Here is a 16,158-nt window from a genome sequence, read left to right as displayed (position 1 = left end):
ATATTAAAATTAGCATTATAGCAGCCCACCAATGGAAAATGTGGACATGTAACATCAGTGACTTTATATCTATAAATCTGCTTATGTCCATTATGCAGCTACTTCTGTTGCTGTTTAACACCACAACGTTAAACAAGTTTTTACCCTAGAATTGATTGTCCTTCAAGATAATAAATATTGTTGATTACAGTGTACATATATTAATATTTGTTTAGAAAATAGGCGTTTTTCTTCAATGAGTAATAATAGTTACACACCAGTTAAAATTTGGGAACTGTAATAAGTTGTAAATACGGAGGAAATGCAACGCTAGACAGAAAGGCTAGTTGCAAGGTAGATCTAGGAAACGTCATTTGAGATGACATACTGGCCGCAAAGACTATCCTGCAGTGGAGAGTGCTGATGGTGCTGGCACAGCACCTCAATTTATATTAAACTCTCAAGTCAACAAAGTTAACTTTCCCAACTACCCTAAATGACGAAGGCGAGATCAGAGTTTATGTCTCTCTTGGCTGAATCCAGCCTTCTTCACGTAGGTCATCAATGACCAGAAGGAGTAATTAAAAGTCTCAGCACCTTTGTTCCTGACTTTAATCTATGGGGACAGCCATAATAAACGGGGAAGAAGGCTAGAGAGACTGGAAGTAAGACGACTGCATGAGGCTGTTAAATAGCTAAAGGGATCTAGTGTAAACAGACTGCATGTCATGAGTTTCATGGGAGAAAAATACCATGCTGGGGAAAAAATGGGTAGAAACCGTGGACTGGCACTGTCAAGGGGATTGAGATGTGAGAAGCTCAGATGTGCAACTCTCACTGTCGTTTACCCACGTAACTCCTGTAGGAATCCTCTGAAAATCTCCACATCAATTACAGCGTACATTTAAGCTTTACATCACTCTTCAATGGTATAGCTGTGTATATTCCAGTAGCCTTGTTTTGAGGCCGGTAAATTGTTGTGGTCGCTCCCTGCTACGTGCAAGTTAAATAAGAGCCCAAATCTCCAGAGAAATGTGAGTGCCGTTTCCTTGCCTACAAATCCAAACTTTGGCCAAGTAGGTGACATTTATTGGTGGCGGCCTCGTAGGTCTCCAGGTCTGTCTGAATTTCCTGATGCTACCGAGTGGCATGAGGCCAAAACCAGCCTGGGGTCGCCCCAGAGGTCTTCTGGAGAGAGCCCAGCACGGGGCCCAGCTCAGGGCTGCGAGGGGTGTTGTGGTGAGTGACTCCGGACTACAGCCCCCCGGTGCCGTGGGGACCCCCCGGGTAACTGGCGTTATTGGAGGGCTGGCTCTCTGCTTCACCTTGGATTTCAGTGAGACGAGGAGCTCCAGCTCCCTCTGCTTCCAGCCACGAGGGCCTTGAAGCAAATATGTATCTTGGATATGGACCTTGTGGGATACCTGGATTAACTGAGTGATTTCTTTGCATTAAAACATCTTCCAATGTTTGGCTGCGGTAGAAAAGATCATTTTAAAAAACAAGCTGTTTCCCACAGTGTGTTTTGTAGTGAGCAGAGACAGATGCTTCTTTAACAAGGCGTAGTCAGTTTGAGTTTGATCTTGACTTAAGAGTGTATGTCTAGATGAATGTTTAAGTTTTCATCTAGATCACTGTATGTATAGATTATTTAGCCTAGAGTATCTTGATTGCATTTGTGTGTGAGGGCTTGTGTATGGGAGAGACAATAGTTGTGAAAGTGCAACGGTTGTGTTTTCTCTCTTAAAATAGTGTTGATTTCCATAGATTTCTGTATTTACCTGTCTCTCTTCAATAGGAACATGAACCCCCGTCTAGGAGATATCCTACAAAAACTGGCTCCTTTTCTGAAGATGTATGGAGAGTATGTAAAGAACTTCGACAGGGCAATGGACATGGTGAACACATGTATGCAGAGGTCATCGCCCTTCAAAGATGTTGTTCAGAATATTCAGGTATGTTGTTAATTGGCTTAGTATGTCTCTGAGAGCTTCAGTTATTTATTTGTGTTTTATTGCTTCCAGTCCTTTCTTCTCTTTTGCTTTGTGACACAGATTCTCACATAGGTAGCTTTTTCTCCCACTCATGTATTTAAGAGGAGACTCAGAAGTTACAGAATGAGAGGAACTTAGCCATAACAATACACTTTACCCTAATTTTGACTGTATTCCATTTATCCAGAAATTCTTGATGCACTCAGTATTTCTCATCTTGGTATGAGAGGAAACCAGAGTGGAGTCTCTCCTTGGGGGAGAGTAAGGGATAGCTTCACTTTACACTGTGTTTTCTGTTGATATTTATACAGCAAAAGGAAGAAAAACTGATGTGGGTGGCACAGTCCTGCCAAGGCACTGCTGACTCTCACCTATGAACCACCTTGTCCTGCCTTGCTGGTCCCCCCTTATGCAGGATACCCTCTCCCTTCACTGTTGCTCTGATACTGAACGTATCCATTTATAAACTTTTGAATTTCTCTTCCTCATTACTAATTTTAAGTGCCTCTTTTTTTTTTTAATAAATATATTTTCATCTTGAGGTTTGTGTGTCGGCCCCTGGGCATTTCATTTGCAGCATCTGGTGGAGGTCGCTCTTCGGCTTTCATCTGCCTGTTGTTGGTCTGCTGCTTTTCTGAGGCTTGTGCAGTGGCATGGAGCTGCTGAGGGTCCCAGCTCTGCACAGGGACACTCAGCTTGGATTTTTATGTGTTCGCCCTCCTTGCAGGAAAAGCTGTGGGGGAGGAGGGAGAGTGCTGCTTATGCTGGAGCCCGTGCGAAACCTCCCGACCTCTGTTCTCCGTGGGCCTTGGGCCAGCTGAAGTGGGGATGGAGCTGGCTCAAGTTGCTCCCAGGCATCCTGCTGCAGGTGCTGGGAAAGCACGCACTGCCCTTTGGGAGGTGAGGGCCAGCAGGGAGAGGGTTAAACTGAGGAGGGAGCACAGCTGCATGCCCAAAATGGGAAGACTGTGGGGCTCAGCCAGCTGTCAGGAATCAAGTAATCCCCAGCACGCCGGAGAGGAGAGGCCTCTGCGGAGGGTCAGGGCCTTCCGGCATGGCGAATCCGACAGAAGCTCTGTCTTGGAGCACAGAGGAGAGAGCAGGAACTGGGAAAGTTCCTCTCCTACCAGACTTTCACTGCACATGGCCTTTTTTTAACCTTTCTCTGTCTAAACCCAGTCTGTTCTCACAGAGGCTTTGCACAGCAGAGTGCATCTGCAGGTGGGAATTTGGGAGCCCTGGGCCCCACGGCCTGCGGATCCGCAGCTCGCGGAGAGCTCGGTGGCCCCCGCGCACATCTGCCGTGCCTGGGTTCGCCCCGTGCCGCCGCGGCGCCTGCAGGACGTCGGCACCCGTCCCCGCTCTGAAAAGAGGTGCAGGCACAACTGCGCTCTGGAGTGAATTGGGACACTTCAGAACAAGCACTGAAAACTTGTGCTTTCTGTGTATGTGGGCAGTTCGCTGTTTGGAGTTGCCGCCAAGCCCCTGACATGCCTTTCTGAAGTATACGTCAGCTTGTTGTACCTGTGTTTTCCCTACGGCATGGAGATCTGTGTTCCCTGAAATGCTGCTGTCCCTTTTCACCGGCGAGCTCCCAGCAGGAACACTTTGCTTTAGCTGCCAGTCTGCAGAACGAGTCCGCAGCTGTCTGAGATCATGAGTATTTTTGCTGTTTCCTGAGCAAAACTTTAACAAGCAGTATTAACGCAGGCAACACATCTGGCAGATGCAGTTCTGAAGCCTACTGATAATGGTTTAAATATATGCTAATGATTTCACTGTAGGCTATTTTAGCAGCAATATCACAGCACCTTCTGCTTGTGTCAATGACCATAGCTGCACAAGGCAAAGATTTGACCCAAAACGCTTAGTGTACTCGTCTCACTGTCTCTGGGCTGTCAAAAGCCCCAGTTAACTTTATTTACCAGATTTGTCCTTTTCTTTTTTCTTTCTTTTCCCTTCCCTCTGGGAACTTCTGTAGGCCATATTTACAGAATGAAAACAAAGTTTGTAGTGTTTCAGAAAGTGGGGGGAGCATCAACTAAACTTCATTCTGTTATTCTGTCTGTATTATTGTTACATTCAAATAATTTTAAAGTTGCATTTGGATTTCAGTGAAGCTGCTTATATGTCCCTGGCACAAGACCCATCCTGCAGGGTTCGTGCAGCTTTGACTCCTGGTAGCACATCCCAGAGGATGACATTAATGTGGCCACTCTCTTGACCTTCAGCTTTACTTTTTAAATACCTGCAGGGGTATGGTGCGATCCTGCAGGAATGCGCTGTCAGTTGTGTTTTACTGCTTAATTGTCACATTTAACCCAAGCTGTTAATGGAAAAGCTGTCCAGGTTAAGACATCAACAATTATTAGCTATGCTAAATTCAAGAAAATCGAAAACAAAAAACACCCATCACTTAAAATGAATGACTATGATTTTTCAAATTTACTTTAGCTGCCCTTGAAGATAAAGGTTGTATGCTTTTAATATTAAAGTATATCCTGTATTTACTTTACATCCACTTTACTGGGACCAAATCTTCGTAGACAATGAGTTTATTACAGGCTTTTCTTTTGTCAGTTTTCTACTTGTGCCATCACTTAAGGACTTTTTTTATAATATTTATTTTGTGTTTCAGATTCTGAGATGAGTTAATATAGCACAGAGCAAACCTTTCTGTCTCCTATAGGAAAGTCATTTGAATTGCAGTGTGAAGTCTGTAAAGTTTTGGAAACCGCATAGTGTGAAACTTCCTTTTGGGTGGGACATCTTATTTTGTCATTGCTGACTTTTTATAGAGGATACGCTAGAAACCTTAATACAACTGACATGAATATTGAAGGAACTTCTTCCTCTTCTCCCCTCTTGCTGCTCAGTGTTAAGGTTCATCATGTAGCAGGACTGAAAAAATAATGGAGAATATTATTGTTAGTGGATTTGGGAATAGAAACCAAGGGTAAATGTGTGGTAGTGCAGTTCTGCGTATCCCTTTGTTCTTCCCGGAATCTCTAGTCCTTGCTCTCCCAGTTGTATTTTCTGGGAAGAGCTGTACTATAAAACTCTGAGAGGTAGTAAAGTCACTTCATCTGCTATAAACCGAAATATTGTTTACTCTGTTACACCGTGACAAGATACTTTTTAAAGGAAATTTACATCTCCGAATTACTGGAAGGATGGCTAATATTTTTCTATCAGACATTCATCGCTTCGCGCCCTGGGCTGTAATGCTTGTGACAGACACTGCGAATACTTGACAAGCACCTTCCTGTGGGCACAGGATACTGAAGTTACTGCGCTAGTTGAGGAGCTGTTTGCATTACAACTGACCGAGACTTGGCATTAGTGAGCTCAAGTGAAAACAACGTTATGGGAAGAACTTGAGTGTCTGTGTCTTAAGATGCTGATGTGGGATTCAGGAATCAGGTCTCATCTCTAACAGAATTCCTGTGTGCTTTAAAACAAGTTACTCCTACGGTGTTTTTTCCCTTCTGACGACTGCCATAAATAGAAATACCACTTCACCTCATAGGGATCCTGTGAAAATCAGTGCGCTGCAATACTCGGTATCGTTGTGAGTGGGGCAGTTCGGTGCCTACGTGGGGTGATATTTAATGTGGTCAGTCTCAAACCTGCCCCAGCTCTTGGTCATGTGTGAGGAGAGAATCTGAGGCAGCAGCTTTCTCAGAGGAGGTGTGTGATCAGCGCAGCTGCTGTTTGTGCAGTGAGTTCTAGCAAGCAATGTATCCCTGTGCGATTTCTGATTTTGTTTTGTCTTTGGGGGGAAAAAGATGCTGTGTAGGGCCACGTGTGGAAAAAGCTTTGCTGAGCATGTGAAGAAACATGCCAAATATATTGCTGTATGTCTACCAAAAATGGCAGAGATGAGGGATGAAGGTTCACATGAAACCTGTCAGCTCTGATAGCTTGAGGAGGTTTCTTAGGCTCCTCTGACTGTACATGAGCGGTGACTTTTCCTTCTGTTTAACACCAAAGATAGGCACAAACCCCAACCCCGCTGTGCTTGTTTTCTCTCGGCTACAGAAACAGGAGGTGTGCGGAAACCTGACCCTGCAGCATCACATGCTCGAGCCGGTGCAGCGCATTCCTCGCTACGAGCTTCTCCTCAAGGACTATTTAAAGAAACTCCCAGAAGAGTCTCCAGACAGGAAAGATGCTGAAAGTACATGTAAACTCCTCTCTGTCTAATGAACACGATCAAATCTTGGAGAGTTTTTTCTTTAGGTGTTCAGATACCCTCGTGTAGGGCTGGTAGTAAACATGGAGATTTGACCCAACCAAATTATTGGCCAGTTCAGCCCAGAGCGATTCGGGCTTCTCTTGGAGCAAAGAAGAAAAGGGCTGATATGTCAGCTCTGGGAATGAGGGCAGCTTTGGCAAAAAAAACAATGGCAAAACATTGAAAATTGTATTGAAAAACATCTGGATTTTTTATTTAATCCATTGTATGCCTAAATACAAATACAAGAGGACATCCTTGCAATAGCTAGAGAAGGAAAATAAAAATTGTCTTAAATATATAGGCTTCCAAGAATACAGGTTAGAATTTGTTAATACAAAGAAAGAAGAGAAATAGACTTTTATTGATTTATAGGAGTTTGTGATCCTGCTGGGAAAATTTTAGGTAGATTTCATGTTGCTGTAAGCACGCAACCCTGTTTTGGGAAGACACTCTTCAATGTGTGTGAAGACTTAAGTGAAACCTAAATTAACTAAGTAGGCTGATTCGTAAAAGGTAAATTTTTTTGTCTTACGTGTGCTTTTATTTGCCTAGACTTTTAGGAGAGAAAAATGATTAGGTATGTGTGGTCTAGCTAAACATACAGAAGTGATTGTATATGCAACTGCTTATAAATGTTCTTTTCAGTTTGCAGAAGGACCAAATGTAGTCCTTGCTTTTGCAACGGTTGTCTTGCAGCAGAAACACTGATCAGGGAGATTATAAAAAAAAACAACTGTACTATTAGGCTATATAATTTGAAGAACGTGATATGTATATGTTATATGTAACTGTTACTACCTTTATTGCAGAATCGCTGGAGCTCATTTCTACAGCAGCAAACCATTCGAATGCAGCCATCCGAAAGATGGTGAGTAGAAACTGTGCAATGGAACTGTAATCTGACATACTCATTTGAACCAATGATCCTCCATTGCCACAGTCTTACTGAAGTAAAACTGCAGAGAATTTTCAAATACAGTGTATGAGAGTTTAAACATAAATTGGGTATCTTAGGTCTCTTTTATCATAAATGATCCTTTTGTGGTTACCATGGTTTGTTGGGCCAGAATTTCCCTTTCCTCATTCTTAAGGGTGCAATAGGTTGAAAAAGGAGGGCTTCCTAAAATCGTTAACTTGTTTTTCGTTGAAAAATGTAGGAAGTATTCTAACTAGATTTAGTCATAAGGTATCCTTGCAGATTTCCACGTTATTTTTAGTGCAAGTCCTTGTTGGACTAAGGGTTGCTTTGCTTTGGTTTAAATGCACAAAAATGTTAGTGTGTGTCAGTAGCTTTGGTGAACTTCCTGAACTTCAAAAGCTGGGCAGCCAGAGATGGTGGAGGCTTTGGAAGCTTCACCTTAAAGCACAAAGTCTGGGCTTTTTTTTCCCCTCTTTTAGCGAGGCCTTTTATACTGAATGTTAGTGTGTAATTTATGTACCTGCATATTTTCATCTTAACTTCAGTCTACTTCTATCTTTTTTTCTCCCATCTTTCCATTGGGCTTTTTTTTATTTTCTGACCCCTGGTATTTTGAATAATTCTAGATCACAGGTATTTGGAAGCAGCGTTTTGTGTTGCTCTGTCCCAGACTAGAGGAAGCTGTTTTGGTTCCTCTTCGCGGGTTGGCGGGCAGCCCGTACCGCCGCACTTCCAGTCCCCGCGGGGACGCCGTGAGATCGGGCTTCCTGTTGCTGTTATTGCGCAGTAACCAGCTGACGTCTGTGCATCTTCAAATGTCGCAGTGAAAAACAGTTTTGAAACTGTCTATTTCTGTTTGAATCCAGTGCATTTTCTTGAGAAGAACATGTTTAGTGTAAATGTTTCTGTCGTTAGGCCTTTAACAGCTCCACAGATAGGAGCTCTTGTGTTAGGACCTTTGTTCAGCATCTCCACCCGTACCAGGTGCGTGAGGCAACCAGCGGGTGCTTTCTGTGATGGGTGTTTGTCTGTTAGTATGCAATGGAAGAAAGGATGGAAGTGCAGTTAACAAAGATAATGGTTTCTGCTCTAAAACCTGGTACAAAAGGTGCTATGGTAATTTTATAGCCCTTATTTATTGTTGATTAGAACCCGAAGTCCCTGATCAGGGCTCCTCGTTGCAGTGAATTCTTCTGCAATTAATAGGTTTTGCCTGAGCAGACTCCAAGGAAAAGTATCTGGTTAAGAATTTCGAGTTTGGCCCCCTGGTTTCCCCCCGGCCGGCAGCCACCTCCAGGTGCCCGACCCCAGCAGAGGTGCCGGCGGGTCGGTCCGGGCAGGGGTTGCTCCCGAGCAACGCGGTGCGAGAGACACCATCGGCAGCGCACGGTCTGCACAGCGCGGTGTTACGGCGTGAGGGGCCGCGTGGGGCTGAGAACTGAGCCAGCTCGAGAGGAAAGCGAGTGCGGTAGCCAGGCCCCGGAGTGTTAGGGGAGGCTGGAACTAACGCCGGCGACTTCTGCCCTCTGTGGAGGTGGAAGAAATAAATCGTGCTTCCAGACCTGGCTTTCGCAGTATATTTTCCTAGATGCATAGAAGTCTCTGAAGTTTAGGACCGCTGTCTGCACTTAGTATCCCAGTATCTTCCGCAAAAAGTAGCTTCGTAATTTCACTTTTTGGAGTTCTGAATCTCTGGCTTATCTTCCCATTTGGTGGAAAACTCTCCTGGCTTTGGGGGCTTGCTTTCTTGTTTTGAGTCTTTTTTCCCCCCCCCTTCCATTTTGTTTTGCAATGTGTTTATTTTATTTCTTTTAATCTTTGGTCAGAGGAATTGAGATTAGGACAGGAATCGGGGTGGTGTATATCTACAGTGAAATGCTTCAAGTCAAATGGGAATACACAAAGTGTACAAAGACCTGAAATTCCAGCTTAATCTATAGAGAGATTCAGGTGTGATTTACAGATGTTTTGGGGTATGTTTTTGAGTGTACTTGCGCAGACATCTGCTCTCACTTTCTCGCCATATGCTGACAGTGCCATTTGGAGCATATCAGCCCAGCTTGTGGTTTGGAAGCCAAACCTTTCCAAATGCTATTACTCAGTAGCAGGATTTAAGTACCTTTCTTATTTTGATTTGTTAAAACTGCTGCAGTACTTAATGTAACAGCTGCAAGTGGATGAACTAGTCACCTTTATCAGTTTGAATACTGCATGGTGGGGAGGGTTTAATGTTTACAGGACTTAATATAAGGTAGAAGCAATGCTTTGCTGAAAAGGAAAAAGTAAATTGCTGGGGCTTTTGCACTTACAGGAAAAGATGCACAAGCTTTTGGAAGTCTATGAGCGACTTGGCGGTGAAGAGGATATTGTTAACCCAGCCAATGAACTCATTAAAGAAGGACACATTCAGAAACTTTCAGCCAAAAATGGCACAGCGCAGGATAGGTATTTATTCCTGGTGAGTTTTTTGTTGCTGTTATTTCTAGAGTTGCACTGTAACGTGGTGCATACCTGTCTTCCTGATCTCAGTACCAGCAGCTTTCACCCACTGCGCCCTGCTGCTCCTTACAGTTTTCTCTTGATGCTTTTCCCATGGGGAGTTCCTTCCTCCTCCCGTGTTATTCCTCGCCGATGGCTTGCCAGCTCCGAGGGCACTTTCCTGCCTGGCTCCTCGGAGGCAGCATTCCTGCAAAGCGCCCACGGAGGCACCTTGCCCGCTGACCTGTGTTGCTGGTTAGAATGACCAGCTCTCGTTCACCTTGGGAGAAGGACTCTCATTTGCCTTTGAGGCAGTTGAATTGGTGCCAGACAGAGCAACTGGGGGGAGGAAGAAGGGAGGAGGAGGAGGGGATTGGCCGACGTGTTTCTGTCTGTCCCCTTCCCTCACGTAACGATATGTGATTTCAGCCTGCTCCTCGAACCTCTCCTGGAGAATTGCATTTTAGAGTAAGATGCACCAAAGTCCTACACTGTCAAAATGCAGGCTGCGTCCTGCCCGTAATCCCTAAATTCATCATCTTCCCTTGTTACAGTTTAACAGCATGGTGCTATACTGTGTGCCAAAACTGAGGCTGATAGGCCAGAAGTTCAGTGTTCGAGAGAAAATGGACATTGCAGGACTGCAGGTTTGTGTCTCTTTTTTTTTTCCACCTCTTTTCATACTTAGATTTGTTTCCCTAATCAACGATCTCAGATCCCCTCTGAAGCCAAAAATATATGTGTATACAAAAATATAATATCAATTATAAAACTGAGCTTTGGATCTCTTTCTCTAGATTTGTCATTGAGATAATCAAAAGTGGGTAAAAAATAGTGGCTGTATACATACTCTGATTGAAAGCCTTACCTTGTCACCTATCAGGGACAGGAACAGGCTTATTGTCCTGCTGCTGCATGGAGCTAGTTGGTGACACGGATTCTGGGGTTTAATTGCAAGACAAATGGTTATGGAAAGGATCCTTTGTCGTTTCAGCCTTCGTACTGTGTTTTATCTGAGAGATCCTTTCAACCTAAGTATTTCAAAGAATGACTGTTGTATTTGTGAGTCATTAAAAATGATTGAAAGAAGATGGAGACAAGCAAGAGGATGATTTGTTCTTTTTGCAGGTCCAAGAAATTGCCAAGCAAAACGTGGCTCATACATTTTCAATAACAGGAAAAAAGAGATCACTGGAACTGCAAGCCAGGTATGGTGTTTGTTCTGCTTTTCAAGGTTTGTGAATATTTATGTAGAAATCTATATCTAGGGGATATGACAGTGCTAGTATGCCATAGCTTTAAGGCGGGAGGAGATGGGTAGCAGAAATGGTGAATTAACATATGTAAGAAAATTCATTAGTCTTGGGTCAGAACGCATTAAAGTGTTATGTTGATTTGTTTTGCTAGATGTGTAAGATGTTGATAGTCATGCTTAGAGATTCCATTGAGGTGATAATTCACATGTTTTTGGCATTTATTTTGTTTGGTAATAAAGGTCAATAATTATTAATAATGTTTACAAAATAGTGGATATCTAAGCTAAAATCTTGATAGATGTAAAGATATGGAAAATATCAATAATTAGATTTACTGAAAATAGTTGGAAGTAGAGTAATAATGTCTTCTGTATTTTTCTTCTGTTTTCACAGGACAGAAGAGGAGAAGAGGGAATGGATTCAGGTAATATAAAAGCATTACGTTATGGGTGGAAATCAGCCCTTTCTGTTTTTAAAACCATCTTTTTGGGGTTCCAAATGGACAAGGCTGTGTGAGGAAGCTAGGTAGTCCAGTCTGGCAGAGCGGCTTATGGAGAAATCTAGTGCTCCTGTTGGGGTCCTAGTGCTGACCTGCTCTTTCCATGGGGTACACGTAGTCTTTGGATGGATTCCCATTTTCTGCAGTCCCCAAGTGTAGTCAGAGAAGAAGGGAAGAAGTCCTAGGTCTTGAGATTACATAGTATATTCTTGCAGGCTGACTTGCAGAAACACTGACTAATAGCATTGTTAGTTTTTAAGTTAACAATAGTGAATTAACAATAATATTCTTAGTTATTAAGGTTTTCAAGATTCTCTTTCATTTATACAAATGTCAGGGTTTGTTCACTAAAATGATAATTCTAATCAGTTTCCTATGAGAGAATTTTTCCAGGACTGCTTTTGTGACTCTTATGTTTGTGGGGATTTTTGTCTCAGGTCATTCAAGCAACAATTGAAAAGCACAAACAGAACAGTGAAACATTCAGAGCTTTTAATAGCTCTTTTTCTCAAGAAGAGGACCATCTTCCCGATTCATCAGTAAGTATGAGTGCTTAATTGTCCTTCTTTGCTATAACGGTTTTACCAACAGTTGAACTGGACTTAAACAACTGACTTTAAAATACTGTGGTCTTGTTCTTGATTTTTATATTACATTATTATACAGTCAGCTGCATTTCCCTGGCTCTCAAATGCATATCAGTCATAGTTATCCAACCGTGCAGGTATGGAATAAATTACCCAAGGTAATTCAGTGCAGAGATCTATCAGTCATGTTTTCCAGACTAGTGGCTCATTTAGCATAACAGGTGTAATTCTTCAATGTTATGAGAGGTTGGCTGTCTGGAATGATGTTGTGTGCCTGGGAGATTTTGTACGTTACCTCTCCCCCATCTCCTCAGGGATGCATCTTGGACTCTGTATTTTTTGTTTGGAAGAGTTGAAAGGAAATTGAGAAATTTTACAGAGATCTTAACAATACTGTCTTGTAGATAATAAACAGATTCCAGAAATAAAATTTTTAAATATGCAAAAGTTTGTTCTGTTTCGGCAGAACTGTAATGATCTACTCCCTGCTGTGTTTGCTAAGAATTTCATTTTGGAAGTGGTCACATGAGAATGAGGATGATAACAGTATCTCTTGATTTGACTTGAAAAGGGTGATAATGACCTAAAGCAAAGTCATTTGCTAAAAGCAGAAGGGAAAATGGCCTGGGAGAGGGAAATACCTGGGACTTCTGTGCAGAGCTGTCTGTGGGTTGATGGTGTCATGTGGCCCAACATGATAGATCTTGGAGCAGAGGGGGAAAGGGTCCATCTGCAGAGATTAAACTCAGGGGTCTTTTTACCTTCTCCCACCGCTCCCAAACTTTTTTTTTTTTGGGGTACCTAACTATTGTTGGAAATTCTCCTCTCCTAAATGTGCCCCAGTGACTCTATAATGCAGCTCATGCTGGATTTGTATCTGCATGATTTCCCAGGGGGCTCAGGAGAGATGTTGCACGTTCCTCTCCTCCCAGCATTAATCACTGCCTGACAATGGAGATCTTTGCGAACCTCCACGGAGTCCAGGATCCCGTTGCTGAGCGTGGTCAGCAATGATCCATTTTCAGAACACGCTGTAGCTTACTGCTCATGAGCTATTCATCAACTAAAAATACTCCATTTAAAATCTGAAAAAAATAGGAAAATGCCTTTTTTAAGTTAACTCATGGCCACCTTCAGAACCAAGATGCTCTGATGGAAAAATATCTTTTGCTGATAACCAAACTAACAAGCATAGTTCTGTCTGTCCAATTAAGACACATTGTCTGTTCAACTTCATAATTATTATCTTTCTACATTTCATTGTATTTTGCTTCTGTGTCAATGATGTAGCCACATGTTTATACTGCCCTTGTTCATAAAACTTGGGCAGAACGGAAGTCTGGTTTATCTCCTGCCTTTGATGTGATCACGATGTACATAATCATTTCCTTTGTGCCAGAATGCTAACCTGCATTTTTAGAAGATTAGGTTATCTAGATAATTAAATTTGAAAACTGAGGTCAAGCTAAACGTGGCAGAAATTGCTCTCAGTTAAAAAGAGCTGCATGTAATTCTGTAAGGAAAACCGTACAGCTATGGAGAGCGTTCTTAGCAGCAGTATTCTGCTGTGGGCGTATCCACTACACGTCTCCTCATCATTATGGGATAGTGGTCAGCTTTAGAGAAAAAATTATAGTCATCTTCCTCTTTTGCTCTGATGAGTCAAAAGACAGATATGCTTTCGTGGATTCCAGGTCAGATCTGTAACAGCCACTAGAAATGGGACTCTGGTTCTAATAAGCTTATAGAAAAAGAGCCAAATTATTCTTCTCACATCCTTTCTCACGTCCACGGCCATACATCTGATATGCTACAATGTTTGTGATTCATTTCAGTTGTGTGACTGCTGCGTGTTTTGCACACAATTCTTAACATACTTTCTTTCCCCTGCTGACTTGCATAATCTTATACAGGCATTAAGGGTTGGCCTTCAGCCTGTGATTCACCTACAGAAGATTTACAGTTTCTTGTAGGTGCAGACATTTGACAATAGGACTGACATTTTGACTTGATAACATGATGCCTGTGAGGGCTATCTACAGCAATTATGGTTCCTGTTAATATTTCTTTCAATTATTTTTATTACATTTAAAAATTTTAGAGGGGAGAGAGAAAAAAAAAAAGACCCTCAGCCCCTGAAAGGAATGTTTCTGTCACCCGCTTGTCCTCGCCCTTCTTACCTGTGCATTTGCTGGTTTTCACAGTTCCTGCTTCTCTCTTAGTCTGTCCAGGCGTAACCAGTGAGACTGTCAGCTTGGACACTGCCACGGTGCCAGTGAGAGCAGTAATAACCTCCCACGTGTCAAAGAGGTGGCTGTTCAGTGTCATTGCCTGCCAGTTCGCTGCAGAGTTGCTGCAACTGTGCTCTTTTAAAGAAGTCTCTTTGGAAAGCTTCAGGGTGCCACTGTGGCTTGGTTCCTTCAGCAAGAGGACATGTGTTTCCCTGCTCTCTGTTTTCACCTGCCACATTTTAAGGCTATGTAAATTTTTCTTCTTTTTAAGCCACGTAAAAGTTCTCCCAAGGAAAAGGACCATCCTTACAGCTGTTTAATCTCAAAAGAATAGAGGCTTTTGGTGTGGGGGAAGAACCCAGTCTGTGCATTACGAGGAGACGGGCAAGGAGAAGTAGTCCCTGCTCCGCAGAGGGCTGAGCTCTGTGGAAGTGGTGGCTGCCAGGTCTGAGAGCTGGGAGTGCTTCTGTTAGTTAAATCATGATTTTTGGAGGCTGTTAAATCACTTTTTTGTCCCCCGGTTTTCTGTTCCTCTCCCTAGCTCTGACCGTTCTGGGGTAAATTGTTATTTGCATATTTAACATGTATAACATGTTTAACATGTTATTCGAAATAAATAGAAAAAGGGATCTGGAAGGGCAACTAGAGAGTTTTCCCCTTTTCACTAAACTTGCTGGGGGGTTTCTCCATCTCTCTGCCAGACCCCATTTTCTCTCCCCATTGTGCACTTCTCCTCCTGACGCCTGCATCAGAGCAGCCATGTGCCCTGGCTGGGCAGGTGGCCTATGGTGCCTGGGTCGATTAGCATTTCTCTTCAGAGAAACTGCTTTCCACAGACCTGGGCAGACCATAGGATTGCTGGGTTTTTGCAGAGGCAGATATAGCTGGCTGGAGTGAGCACACCTTGCTTCCCCTTTGGTAAGGCTGCTTCTCTCCCTGAGAAAGCCCTCCTCGCCCAGTACAGCCCTACTGGGGAGCCTGCCGCGATCCCGGCTGCGTTTAGACCTCACCGCCTTGTTTGCTCTCCACGGCCGCGTGACTGTATTCGTACGTGTCTAGTTAGGATGGAGAGCAGAATGCATCCCTTCGGTCTGGGTGCTTCCTCAGTGCTACGGCTCGGGTCGTTTCTAGCAGCAGAGTAAAACCTTTCTACTTTAAAATGGAAAGGGAAGCTGGAGTGCCAAATGGACGGGAGACTTAGATAAGCTCAAAACATTGGATGGGCAAAGGAAGAGGGGCCTACAGGTATAATAGGACACTTGGTCATGAAGAGTCTAATCCTTTGAGAACAAAGCATCTACAACCCCTGTAAATTAATGACAGATGACATATTCTTCCTTTTAGGATGTGGCCTGTGATTTCAGTGTACACAAGCTTGTTGTTTGCCCTCAGGTTTATGTATTGAATATTTATTGATGCCAGTTTGCATTTATATTTTACACAGGACATTAAGAAATGTCTTGCAAATAAGAAAAAACTTAAATAAGTACTTTTTGAATGGGGTAAATAGCCTTCCTCCTTCAAATCCACTGACTACACAAAGCACTTGCAATTCAAAATCTGCCAGCTTGTTTTATACAGTGCTCATGGGGAGCAGGCATGCAAGTCGGGGAAAAGCAGACTTGGCAATGCAGTGCCATCTGTAAAGTCACCCACCTCATAGCCAGCTGACTGTTTGAGAGTGGCTGAGTGCACATGCAATTAAAGTATATTTGCAGGCAGAACCGTTGAGGAGTTAGAGCTAAATTATTCCATATTTTGTTTTTAACATTTAATATATTTTTGGAAGAATCTCCACACTGAAGTGTTCTGTGTCATTGTGTTTCCTTCAGATAGCAAGCACCAGCTCTGTCGAATCTATGCCAGGGGCAGATGGTGGTGGTGCATTTGGAGGGGTAAGTGATTTGAAGCTAATACTTTTGGTAGAGCAGTTTTTTTTTCCTAATGTTTCTTTTGTAGCAGGAAAAAATCAGTT

At 43.0% G+C, this 16,158-nt stretch overlaps 1 protein-coding gene across 5 annotated transcripts in view; it reads left to right on the top strand.

Moving 5' to 3' along the window:
* Positions 1 to 16,158, top strand: part of FGD3 (FYVE, RhoGEF and PH domain containing 3) — a 116,682-nt gene that overhangs the window by 80,445 nt on the left and 20,079 nt on the right. For all 5 annotated transcript variants that reach the window (XM_064518896.1, XM_026102831.2, XM_064518898.1 and 2 more), the window contains exons 7-15: positions 1,778 to 1,934; positions 6,015 to 6,153; positions 7,023 to 7,081; positions 9,444 to 9,590; positions 10,165 to 10,257; positions 10,739 to 10,818; positions 11,260 to 11,290; positions 11,803 to 11,904; positions 16,016 to 16,078. In XM_064518896.1, the coding sequence (XP_064374966.1) occupies positions 1,778 to 1,934; positions 6,015 to 6,153; positions 7,023 to 7,081; positions 9,444 to 9,590; positions 10,165 to 10,257; positions 10,739 to 10,818; positions 11,260 to 11,290; positions 11,803 to 11,904; positions 16,016 to 16,078 (871 nt within the window). The remainder of the gene's footprint in view (positions 1 to 1,777; positions 1,935 to 6,014; positions 6,154 to 7,022; positions 7,082 to 9,443; positions 9,591 to 10,164; positions 10,258 to 10,738; positions 10,819 to 11,259; positions 11,291 to 11,802; positions 11,905 to 16,015; positions 16,079 to 16,158) is intronic.

Source organism: Dromaius novaehollandiae, chromosome 12 (assembly GCF_036370855.1).
Source record: "Dromaius novaehollandiae isolate bDroNov1 chromosome 12, bDroNov1.hap1, whole genome shotgun sequence".
Lineage (NCBI taxonomy): Eukaryota > Metazoa > Chordata > Aves > Casuariiformes > Dromaiidae > Dromaius > Dromaius novaehollandiae.
The sequence above is the reverse complement of the archived record's forward strand: the minus strand, read 5'-3'. Positions and strand labels throughout refer to the sequence as shown.